At 36.4% G+C, this 13,464-nt stretch overlaps 1 protein-coding gene across 15 annotated transcripts in view; it reads left to right on the forward strand.

Moving 5' to 3' along the window:
- UBE3A (ubiquitin protein ligase E3A) overlaps positions 1-13,464 on the forward strand; it is a 114,417-nt gene that overhangs the window by 25,618 nt on the left and 75,335 nt on the right. For 2 of the 15 annotated variants that reach the window (XM_021076100.1, XM_021075796.1), the window contains exons 2-5: positions 7,688-7,751; positions 10,898-11,017; positions 11,396-11,461; positions 12,493-12,688. Coding sequence is in view for 1 of the 14 variants with exons in the window: in NM_001243181.2 (NP_001230110.2) it covers positions 10,998-11,017 (20 nt within the window). In the remaining 13 variants the exon portion in view is untranslated. 15 annotated transcript variants of the gene reach the window in all.

Genomic DNA, 13,464 nt, shown 5'->3' on the forward strand with positions numbered 1-13,464 from the left:
CGAAAAGACAAAATGGAGTTAATGGACACTCAGTGTAAGAGCACCTCAAAATATAAAGCAAGTGCTAACAGCCGTAAAAGGAGAAATAGACAGTAAAACAATAATAGTAGGTGACATCCAGATTATAGTAGGGGATCATCCAGGCAGAAAATCAGTAAGAAAACACAGGCCTTAAAGATACAATAGACCAGATAGACTTAATTGATATTTACAGACCATTCCATTCTAAAGCAGCAGGATACACATTCTTAACTGCACATGGAACATTCTCCAGGATAGACCACATCTTGGACCACAAATCAAGCCTCAGTAGATTTAAGAAAATCGAAGTCATATCAAGCATGTTTTCTTTTCACAACTCTGAGATTAGAAATCAATTACAAGGAAAAAAACTGCAGAAATCACAAACACGGGAAGGCTAAACAATATGCCACTAAACAACGAATGGATCACTGAAGGAATGAAAGAGGAAATCAGAAGATACCTAGAGACAAATGGCAGTGAAGGCACAATAGTCAATACCTATGGACACAGCAAAAGCAATTCTAAGAGGTAAGTTTATAGCAATACAAGCTTACCTCAGGAAACAAGTAAAATCTCAAATAAATAACCTAACCTTACACCTAAAGCAGCTAGAGAAAGAAGAACAAACAAAACCCAAAGTTAGTAGAAGGAAAGAAATGATAAAGATTGGAGCAGAAGTAAGTGAAATAGAGAAGAAGAAAATAGAAAAGATCAGTGAAACTAAAAACTGGTCCTTGGAATCAAAATTCAGCAAAATTGATAAACCTTTAGGCAGACTCATCAAGAAAAAAAAGGAGAGGACACAACTCAGTAAAATTAGAAATGAGGAGTTCCCGTCATGGCTCAGTAGCTAACGAATCCAACTAGGAACCATGAGGTTGCAAGTTTGCTTCCTGGCCTTGCTCAGTGGGTTAAGGATCCGGTATTGCTGTGAGCTGTGGTGTAGATTGCTTGGATCCTGCATTGCTGTGGCTCTGGTGTAGGCCCTTAGCCTGGGAACCTCCATATGCCACAGGTGTGGCCCTAGAAAAGGCAAAAAGACAAAAAAGAAAAAAAAAATGAAAAGTTACAGCTGATACCACAGAAATACAAAGAACGGATTATAAGAGACTACCACAAGCAATTATATGCCAATAAATGGACAACCTAGAAGAAATGGACAAATTCTCATAAAGGTACAACTTTCCAAGCCACAGCAGGAGCTGCGACATTTCTGTACACTGACAGTGAAGGATCAGAAAGAAATCAAGGAAACATTCCCATTGACCATTACATCAAAAATAATAAAATACTAGGAATAAACCTACCCAAGGAGGCAAAAGACATGTTCTCTGAAGATTATAAGAAGCTGTTGAAAGAAATCAGACGGCACAAACAGAATGAAAGATAAACCATGTTCTTGGATTGGAAGATTCAATATTGTCAAAATGGCTATATTACCCATGTCAATCAGTGCAATCACTGTCAAATTACCAAAGGCAGTTTTTAAGGAACTAGAACAAAAAGTTTTAAAATTTGTATGGAAACACAAAAGTCCCTGAATAGCCAAAGCAGTCCTGAGAATGAAAAGTGGAGCTGGAGGAATCAGGCTCCCTGATTTTAGACTGTGCTGCAAGGCTGCAATCATCAAAATAGTATGGTACTGGCACAAAGGCAGACACATAGATCAATGAAATAGGATAGAACACTCAGAAATAAACCCACAAAGCTGTCATCAACTAGTCTATGACAAAAGAGGCAAGAATATAAAAAAAGATAGTCTCTTCAGTAAGTAGGGCTGGGAAAATTGAACAGCTACATGTAAAAGAATGAAATTAGAACATTCTCTTACACCATTTACAAAAATAAGCCCAAAATGGATTAAAGACCTAAAGACTGGATACTATAAAATTCTTAGAAGAAAACATAAGCATAACACTCTTTGATATAAACTGCAGCAATGTCTTTTAGGATTCATCTAGAGTAATGAAAATTAAAAACAAAAAAAAATGGGATATAATTACAATTAAAGGTTTTGGGAGTTCCTGTTGTGCTCAGCAGGTTTAGGAACCAGCGTTGTCTCTGTGACGATGTGGATTTAATCCCTGGCCTTACCCAGTGGATTAAGGATCTAGTGTTGGTGTAAGCTGTGGCATAGATCACAGATAGTGGCTCGGATCTGGAGTTGCTGTGGTGCTGGTGTAGGCCCCAGCTGCAGCTCTGATTTGACCCCGGACCAGGAACTTCCATATGCTGCAGGTGTGGCCATAAAAAGAAGGAATACAAAAAACTTTTGCACAGCAAAAGAAACTATAAACAAAACAAAAAGAACTTAAAGAATGAGGGAACATATTCTCAAATGATGCAGTTGACAAGGGATTAATCTCCAAAATATGCAAGCAACTTATGTAGATTGATATAAAGAAACAACCCAGTCAAAAAATGGGCAGAAGATCTAAACTGACATTTCTCTAAAGACAGACAGACGGTCAAAAAGCACATGAAAAGATGTTCAACATTTGCTAATTATTAGAGAAATGCAAATAACTACAATATGGTATCACCTCATACCAGTCAGAATGGCCATCATCAAAAAAAGTCTACAAATAATAGGGAGTTCCTGTCGTGGCTCAGTGGTTAACGAATCTGACTAGGAACCATGAGGTTGCAGGTTCGATCCCTGGCCTAGCTCAGTGGGTTAAGGATCCGGCGTTGCCATGAGCTGTGGTGTGAGTCACAGATGTGTCTCAGATCCCGTGTTGCTGTGGCTCTGGCGTAGGCCAGCAGCTACAGCTCCAATTAGACCCCTAGCCTGGGAACCTCCATATGCCATGGGAGTGGCCCAAGAAATGGCAAAAAGACCAAAAAAAAAAAAAAAGCCTACAAATAGTAAATACTGGAGAAGGTGTGGAGAAAAGGGAACCTTCCTACATTGTTGGTAAGAATGTAAATTGGTACAACCACTGTGGAAAACAGTGTGGAGGTTCCTCAGAAAACTGAAAATAGAACTACCATATGATCCAGCAATCCCACTCCTGGGCATCTATCTGGAGAAAACTGTAATTCAAAAAGATACTTGCATCCCAGTGTTCATTGCAGCACTATTTACAATAGCCAAGACATGGAAGCAACCTAAATATCCATTGACAGAGAAATGGATTAAGAAGATAAGGTACATATACGTAGTGGGATACTACTCAGCCTTAAAAAAGAACAAAATAAATGCCATTTGCAGCAACATGGATGAACCAAGAGATTATTATATTAACATATATTACTTAGAGAAAGACAAACATCATATTTTATCACTTAAAGGTGGAATCTAAAGGATACAACAAACTTATTTGGAGAACAGCAGTAGATTTACAGACTTTGAGAAAAAAACTTATGGTTACCAAAGGGGACAGGTTGGGGGAGGGGTGAACTGGGGGTTTGGTATTTACATATGCACACTGTGGTATATGGAATGATTGGCCAGTGGGGAACTGCTGTAGAGTAAAGGGAGCTCTATCCCATATTTTGTGATAATCTATGTGAGAAAAGAATCTGAAAAAGAATGGATGTGTGTAGGTGTATAAACTGAATCAATTTGTTGTACAGCAGAAATTATCAAAACATTATAAATCGACTCTACTTCAATAAAGCTTAAAAATGATCAGAAAAAAATCAAGGAAACTGTCCCATTTACCATCACATCAAAAAGAATAACATACTTGGGAATAAACTTACCTAGAAAGGCAAAAGACCTGTATTCTGGAAACTATAAGATGCTGATGAAAGGAATCAGACTACACAAACAGAATGAAAGATATACCATGTTCTTGGTTTAGAAGAATCAATAATGTCAAAATGGCTATTCTGCACAAGTCATTCTGTGATTCATTGCAGTTCCTATCGAATTGCCAATGGCATTTTTCACAGAAGTAGAACAAACAGATTTCAGATGTGTATGGTAATACAGAAGATCCTGAATAGGCAAAACAATTCTGAGACAGAAAAATGGAGCTGGAGGCATCAGGTTCCTGGACTTCAGACTTCAGACTAAAAAGCTGCAGTGAACAAAACAGTGTGGTACTGGCACAAAACCAGAAATACAGATAGAAAGCACAGAAATAAACCCATGTATCTCTGGTCAATTAATCTTTGACAAAGGAGGCAAGAATATACAATGGAAAAAGACAGTCTCTTCAAAAGGTGGTGCTGGGAAAACTGGATAACTACATGTAAAAGAATGAAATTAGGACATTTTCTAACATCAGACACTAAAGTAAAATGGATTAAAGACCGGATACTTTAAAACGCTTAGAGGAAAACAGGCACAACACTCTGACATAAATTTCAACAGTGTCTTTTTTGATTCACCTCCTAGAGTAACGAAATTAAAACAAATAGGACCTGATTAAACTTTCACACAGCAAAGGAGACCATGAACAAAACAAAAAGACAACCCATAGAATGGGAGGAAATATTTGCAGACTAAGCAACTGAGAAGGTATAGATTAAATATACAAATATCTCATACAGATTTATTAAAAAAAGTAAACTAACCAATCAGAAAATGGGCAGAGGACCTAACTAGACATTTCTCCAAAGACAGACAGATGGCCAAAAAGCATATGCAAAGATACTCAACATCAGAGTTCTGTCGTGACTCAGTGCTTAACAAACCTGGCTAGTATCCATGTGGATGTGAATTTGATCCCTGGCCTTGCTCAGTGGTTAAGGATCTGGTGCCGATATGAGCTGTGGTGTAGGATTCAGACGTGGCTCAGATCTGGCATTGTTGTGGTGTAGGCTGGCAGCTGTGGCTCCAGTTTGACCTCTACTCTGGGAGCCTCTATATGCTGCAGGTACAGCCCTAAAAAGACAACAACAACAAAAAACTGAACTTTGACAGTTTGTTAGAGATATGCAAATCAAAACTACAGTGAGATATCACCTCATGCCAGTCAGAATGGCCATCATCAAAACAACTGTACAAGCAATAAATGCTGGAGGGGTGTGGAGAAAAGGGAACCCTCTTAACACTGTTGGTGGGAATGTAAATTGGCACAGCACTATGGAAAACAGTATGGAGTTTCCTTAAACAACTAAAAGTAGAATTACCATAGGTTCCAGCTATCCCATTCCTGGGCATGTATTTGGAGAAAACCATGACTTGAAAATTTACATGCACCCTAGTGTTCAGTGCAGCTCTGTTTAAAATAGCCAAGACATGGAAGCAACCTAAATGCTCATCAACTGAGGAATGGATAAAGAAGATGTGGTACATACATACAATGGAGTATTACTCAGCCATAAAAAGGAATAAAATAATGTCATTTGTAGCAATGTTGATGGACCCAAAGATTATCATATTAAGTGAAGAAAGTCAGAGAAAAACATCATGATTTGGCTTATATGTGGAATCTAAAAAATGATACAGATTAACTTATTTTCAGAACAGAAACAGACTCACAGACTTTGTAAAAATGTACGGTTACCAAAGGGGAAGGGTAGAGGGTGGGGGATGGTGGACAGGGAGTTTAGGAATGGCAAGGGCACATTTTTATTTATGGAATGGATTATCAGTGGGACTTGTATAGCACAGGGAAATCTACTCAGTGTTCTGTGGTAACTTGTATGGTAATGGATGTGTATATGTCTATATATATATATATACACACACACACATACATATATATATGGCAGAATCACTCTTCTGTACATCAGAAATTAATACAACATTATAAAACAACTGTACTTCAATAAAATTTTTAAGTGTTAATGGAGAGAATTATGCTGAATGTACTATGTGAAGGGAGTGTTTTTAGTCTTAACTATTGAATGGACTAGAATGAGGAGAACCTAAAGGCAGGAAGATTTAGGAAAGAAAGTTTTTGGAACAGGCTTTTGTTGTGACATTTACGAATGAACATGACTTAAGGAGTTTAAACAGTAGCTATCCCATAAATCAAAGCAATATAAATATGGTGTAAAAGAAAACAGGATAGCAGAGTGGACACAGTAAAAAAATGATAGAAATGGTAGTCTGTGAAATTAGTTTGGCCTAGGGTTAGAAGGAGATAAAGAAAATAGGCTATAGAGAGGAGATAAAGGACATGGCACATATAAGAATAAAAATTAGGTGTGTGTATCTGTGTGTATAGAGAGGGAGAGTGAGTGGAGACAACAGGTGGACTATTTTAAGGATAAGTGAAAAATGTTAAATGGACGTGTAGGTGTAGATTACTATAGGCATTTCTTATTGATTACATTTCTTAGTCTTAGATTATTAGATTGAGCCTTCTGTGGAGCTCGACATGGATATAAATAAAATAAAGGCAATAGGTCTGATGCAAGAGGGCTAATGATTAAATTTGTGGAGTGCAGCTAACATTTCTGGTGCTTTCACTTTATTTTGTATCATCATAGATTTGGTATATTCTATGATTGTGTGTTCCTAATTTTCTAAAGTATAGTTTCTCAAGTTGGGGTATGCATGTTACCTGAAATGTATGTTAGAAAATACAGATTTGGGAGTTCCCATTGTGGTGCAATGGGTTAATGATCTGGTTTGCCTCTGTGGAGGTGCTGGTTCAAACCCCAGTCTGGTGCAGTGGGTTAAGGATTGGTGTTGCTGAAGCCGTGGCATAGGTCGCAGCTCTGGCTCGGATTTGATCCCTTGCCCAGAACTTCCATATGCCATGGGGGTGTCCGAAAAAGAAAGAAAGAAAAAAAAAATACAGATTCGTGCACCCTCATTGTATGTACCGAATCACAATCTCTGGAGGTTGAGATCAAGTAAGTATCTGGATTTCTTACAGATTCTTCAGGTGATTGTATTATAAAATAGAATTTGAAATTCAATCCCCTAAGGTTTTACAACTTGGTTAATTAAAGAAAAAATTATATGCAGTGTATTCATTCTCTGCAGTCAGCCTGTAGGATGCTTGTTGGGTTTCTTGATTTGGCGGACTTGATTTCTTCATATATAATAAAAAGGAAATGTATTAAAAGACTTCAGTTTCTGTTCATCTGTGAAACACTGTATACGAGTTAAGAATTTACTCACTTGTGGTTATTTGGATGCATAAGCTTCAGAATTTGGTTTTTGGTAAGAGCTAAGTTTTGGTATATTAAGTGTTTGATTTAAGAAATAATAATTGCTACCATACATTTAGGCTCTGTTATGCTCCAGGTAGCACTGTCCTTACTTTTAAAACATTTTCTGTAATATTCACAACAACCTGACACCTAAGACTTACACGGCAAAGGACCTGCTCCTCCAAGAGTTAGTGGGCAAATGCCCACATACATTCCTAACAGCAGATGCTCAGCATATAGAATTTAATTCCAAACTTAATTGCTGTTAAGTGTCTGAAGGAATTAGAGGGATGAAGTCAAATGGTTTTCATGTATTTTCAGCCCTCTGGAAGGAAAGAGTAAAGAAATGGTAAGCAGTAAGCTCTTTAGATGACACTAGAAAACATAGTTTTGCCAGCTGAAAGCACTCAGGCCACAGAGACCTTTCCATGCATCCTGGCAATAGCAGCAGAAGCATTTGCCTCTTGATATGTTTTTGGTTATTCATAAATAGAACAACTGAATTTGCTTTTGTAACAAATTTTAGAAAAACATTTTTCTTTGTCATCTATCCAGTTGTTTGTGTAAAAAGAATTGAGTGAGGTGTTTTATATTTTAGGTTAAAAATCTGTAAGAGCCTGATTTTAGAATTCACCAGCTCCTCTGAAGTTTGGCGAAATATGGTATGTTTCTGTTTTATTTTTTGGAATTCAACATTGCATGTATATCCTAATGTCATGGTTAGAATAATGACAAATGTATTGAGCAAATTTGGGTGTCTGCCATTTTTAAAACATTGTACTAGGTGCTAAATCAGTATACTACAAGATAGACTGTATGAGGGATCCAGGTGGGATTCTGAAAGAGTTTTAGAAGAGGTTAGTGTGATATGAGAAGTAAAACAATTGTGCAAGAATATTGAGGGGGTAAGTTTGGCTCTTAGGCTATGGGTTAATAATAGCTTCCATTTGTTGGGCTCTTACTATGTGCCAGACACTGTTGTGAGTAATTTATGTTTGTTTATCCTCATGCCAGCCCCCTGAAATAGATACTACTGTTGTCTTAGTTCTGCTTATGTGGAAACTGAGGCTTAGAGAGGTTAAATAACTTGCCCAAGATTTTCCCTCTGGTAAGTGACCAAACAGGGACTTGATTCTGGACTGACTCTGGGATCTCTTTGCTCTGTTGAGCACTGTACCTCATGAAAAAGATGTAGAAGAGAGGACTGGCCTCAGTAATTTTCAAATATACATAGCTCTTCAGTGAATTGATTCAGTTCAGCTAATCAGTCAATTAAAAGGTATTTTGGCTTTCTCATTTTTAAGTTTACAGTTTGAAAAATTAGACTTGTTTAGCCCTTTTAAATCCATATACACTATTAGTCCTAGGAGAACCCCAAAGGGAACATTCCTTTCAGAGGCGCCTTACGTCTTTCCCATATGATCTCAGGAGTGGTATAGGTTTTTGTTAGGAAACATGTAGCTGTGATAGGAAAATATGGGAAATTTGGGCTATTTCTTCTAGGGATTATAAATTCCACTTAAAGCCATACCTCAGAGGTATTTCAGGTTTAGTTCTAGACCACTGCAATAAGGCAGATATTGAGGTAAAGCTAGTCATGTGGATTTTTTGGTTTCCTGGTGCATATAGAAGTTATATTTACACTGAGATGTAGTCTGTTAAGTGTGCTATAGCATTATGTCTAAGAAAACAGTGTACATACCTTAATTTAAAATACTTTATGCTGGAGTTCCCATTGTGGCGCAATGGTTAACAAATCCGACTAGGAACCATGAGGTTGCGGGTTCAGTCTCTGGCCTTGCTCAGTGGGCTAAGGATCCGGTGTTGCCGTGAGCTGTGGTGTAGGTTGCAGACACGGCTCGAATCCCGAGTTGCTGTGTCTCTGGCATAGGCCTGTGGCGACAGCTCCGATTCAACCCCTAGCCTGGGAACCTTCATATGCTGCGGGAGCAGCCCTAGAAAAGGCAAAAAGACAAATAAATAAATAAATAAATAAATAAAATACTTGATGCTAAAAAATGGTTACCATTATCTGAGGTGTCAATGAATTGTAGTAGTATCAAAAATTACTGATCACAGCTCACCATAACAAAATAATAATGATGGAAAAGTTTGAAATACTGCCAAGAATTACCAAAATGTGACACATAGATAGGAAGGGAACAAATACTGTTGGAAAGATAGTGCCAGTAGACTTGCTTGATTTAGGGCTGGCATAAACCTTCAGTTTGTAATAAAATACAATATCTATGAAGCACAATAAAATGAAGTATGCTTGTGTTGGAGTTCCCTAAAGTTACTTACTCATTCTTTTTTTTTTCTTTTTGGCTTTTTAGAGCCGAATCTGTGGCATATGGAATTCCTAGGCTTGGGGTTGAATCAGAGCTGCAGCTGCTGCAGGCCTCCACCACAGCCATAGCAGCACCAGATCCGAGCCATGTCTGTGACCTACATCACCACTCACAGCAACGCTGGATCCTTAACCCACTGAGCAAGGCCAGGTATTGAACTCCTGTCCTCATGGATACTAGTTGAGTTCATTACCAGTGAGCTACAATGGTCACTCCTACTTACGTGTTCTTAGTCCGACTCTCACCCTGGTCTGAATTTGTGGTCCAGGTTCATAGGTTGCAGAGGTATTGGCTCAAGCATTGATGTTTCATCCTTTCTCTTGAGGTTCTCATATACTTTGCTATTTTATCTTGGCTTCTGGATCTAAGTTAACTACCTTCTATGTTACTTGGAAGGTGTTCACTATCAAGGGTCTTTTTCTCTCTCTCCTAATTTTATCAGCTTTCTTTAATTTGCTTTTCACATTTGGCCTTGATATGTAGTTTGGTAGGGAAATCATGGAGGGAAAAATTAGTTATAGGAAATGAGCTCTTGATACTTGAATGTTTCAATGTATATGTTTTCCAGAACTACATTGTGATTAGGATACCTGTTAAATGTGAACCATGACGATCAGGAAAGTTCAGCTAAGGCCAAGTAAGGGGATCAAAAGATACTAGATTGAGGGAGGAGGAAATGTTTTGCTATTCTTTCTCATGAAATTATATTTCAGAGAATTTATGGCTGAGAAAAAAAGAGTAGAACACCTTTTCATGAAGTGCATGAGGGAATTTGACTAATGTTAGATGATTTTACTTAAATATAGAGTAAATAGGACTAGACTTGGTGCGTGTGTGTGTGTATATATATGTCTGTGTGTGTTTAGTGTGTAACTGTTCCATTAAGTGTTTGCTATCTGGGAAACCCTATTACTATTAGTCCTATTTAAACTATTGTTTTAATTATGGGGTCTCAATCCATATTTTAAATCTTTGCTCATTTCCATATATTTAAATCATGAAACTCAATAACAAAACTAAATGAAATCACAAAAAAATTAACTCTGGATAGGAAGTTAATAGATCTGGCTTCAATTAATACTGAAATCTTGGGCAAGTCAATTAACTGCTCTAAGGCTACTTAATTTTTTCTTTTTCTTTTAAAAAAATATCCTTTCTATAATATCTGCCCTGATTAGGTAGAGCCATAGTTGTCATGAGACTTAAAATACTGTTGTCCAAAGTGCTTTGTAAACTGTAACACTTCATAAATGTACAAGAGAGTATTACCACATTTTCTCAAGAAATTGTTTAAGAAAAAAAGTGCTGGAAAATAATCCTTAAAAGTATTTCTGTAATTATTCTTCTGATTAATGTTGCATTGGCACCTAATTTGAACCTTTGAAGATTATTTTTTGAACAATGAATTGGGTTTATATATTAAAGTGTTCTAACTAAAGATTTGTTTAATTTATTAGAGTTATTAAACCTACGCTCAGATCAAGTTAGCAGCTAGACTGGTGTGACTACCTGTTTTTAATCAGTGACTCAAAGCTGTGATCACCCTGATGTCACCGAATGGCCACAGCTTGTAAAAGGTAATTTTGAATGTTATTTTACAGCCTTTAAAAGGCTGTCATTGTAAAATACATGCTATTAAAAAAATGAAGAAAATGTATAGTTGGCAGGAATACTGACTGCTAAGAATAGGGGACCTGAGATTAACCTGCTTCTCCATTTAATCTTTCCTAAAATATTTTGTGTCTTTTCCCCAACCCTATCTGTGTGAGTAAACAGGAAAGTATTTCTAAAAATATTAAGTTTTTAAATGAACATTTTGTTATGAACATTATGAAAACTATGCATTTTAAGTGTGTTTTTTCTGTGATGAGAGTTTTATGTGGTGAGGGTAGTTTCTAACACTACTTGAGAAGTTTTTACAACTTTAATAAAACTAGTATACTTTTCTTTCCTAGAGAGTTACAGTGGAGGTAAAAGGAGTGGCTTGCAGGCTAGAGAAGCTGCACCTCGTATTATTGGAAGTGAGCCTCCATTTGAATTTTCTAGCTCATGATGCAGTATTCAGATCAGTGGGTATTTTGTGATCACATTTTCTGTGATCTAAATCAATGCCTAAAGTTGATCTCTTACATAATTTTTTATTTTCTAATGTTACTTGCTTATTATTTCAGTTTTAGATTTTCTTCTGATTTCTTAATTCTGACAAACTTTAGGTTAACCTAAGTGAACGGTTTTGCGGTTTTTTCTCTTTTTATTATATGTCCTGAATTTGGTGAAGTTACAAGTATGTATTGGATCTTTGTAAGAACTTGACAGTAGAGTAAAGAGACTTTTCAGGGGCTTAAGCTTAAAAAGTATTGTTAGATATTTTATAATTTTGAGAATTCGAATTCTTATTTTAGATTTTTTTGTAAATTATTTAGAATGTTATAAAGTACAATAAACAGAATGGCTAGAAGTTTATTTAGGCAGGTACTATTACTTTTATAACATTGCAGGATAAGAATTTCTGTTTCTGAATATATTCACTTTTCTCTTGATTGAAAAACAATTACCGTTTAAGGAGAAAACTATGCTAACCATGTTTAAAAGACCTATGATAGATTAAGGTAATACTCTTCAGTCCTTTCTTACTCTTTTGTTCTTATTGACTCAATTGGTTTAAATTACTTGGTTTGACTTATAAAGTGATTTTTGGTAGCTCGCTTTAATATATGTTAATATTAAATGATAATCTAGTATTTGATGACATTTTGATGCTGATATCTACATCCTCTTGTTTAGGGAACAGACATTGGAAAATAGATTATAGTCATTACCCTTTGATGTATTTTAACCTCTATCGCATTTCAGAATCTCAAAACTTTGCAGCAGTTACATATTATGCTTCTGAGACTCGGATTTGTTTTTCCTCTTGCTTGTGTCTTACCTTTTTGCGGTAGTATTTTAATGTCCCTGTCATTGTGTGCTCATTCCCCTCACTTCCCTGTTAATTTTGAAAGTTTTGCCGCCTACATGTTTGAAAGCTTCTAATCTGCCTCTCTTCCCTTAGTGCCAGCAGGTTTATTTTTTGTTTTGCAAGCCTGCTCTGCCTCCTTACAGTATGACATCTGATGCTGGAGGGTCGCACTTTCAAAAATGAGTCAGCTGGTACATGGGGTTACCATCACTTTTTAGCTCTTCTGTCTGAGAGATACAAGTTTGGAAGCAATCTTGGGGTACTTACCCACAAGGCTGGTGGAGACCAGGTGTGTCACAAAGGTGATTTGCTTGCTCCCTGGGGGAGAGGGTGGAGTGAAATTTTTGCATTCATGTCACTGCCAAATCACTGCCACCTCCAGCATGCCCCAATTTTTAGTTCTGATATAATTTTGTGCAAAATTGAAAATGTAAATATACTGCAAAGAAGATCTAAAATAAATATTTGAGCTGCTGGACTCCTTTTTTTATTTTTTATTTTTATTTTTTACATTCTTGTCCTTGGACCACTACAGTGAGGAGTTATTTTGAAAGTCTGATAAAGAAGTGCTTTTTTTAAAAGCTAAGAAATATGGAAAACATTTTTTTCTTTTCTGGTGGCTCTGATTTTAAGATTCTTTTGTTAAAGTTCAAAATTAGAAGTCTCAAGTCAGTGATAAATTTACAAATCAAGTCTTTTGTAATGTCAGATGAAAATTTAGCTTTTGTCATCTAAAAATACCTATTTTGTGAATTGAAAGTGTTAGAAATTAGTATTATATTGATTCACTTTACTGTGTGTTGATTGACTTTAATATGTGTTGATTGATGCTGGTTATAAAAGTGAATAGAGTAAACAGGAATTTATTTTTTTAATAGGGGTAAGGAAAATTGGTTCATGCCCCAAAATGAAAATAAAAGGCTTCTTAGTGCTTTAGAATTTCGAATATTTCTACTTAAGGTAGCAGAATATATTAAAAAAAAAGAAAAAAAAATAACTGGCAATTGTTTACAACAGAAGTCAATTCAGTTATCCACAACAAAATATTAATACTCAGGATGGTAT

This window comes from Sus scrofa, chromosome 1, assembly GCF_000003025.6.
Source record: "Sus scrofa isolate TJ Tabasco breed Duroc chromosome 1, Sscrofa11.1, whole genome shotgun sequence".
Lineage (NCBI taxonomy): Eukaryota > Metazoa > Chordata > Mammalia > Artiodactyla > Suidae > Sus > Sus scrofa.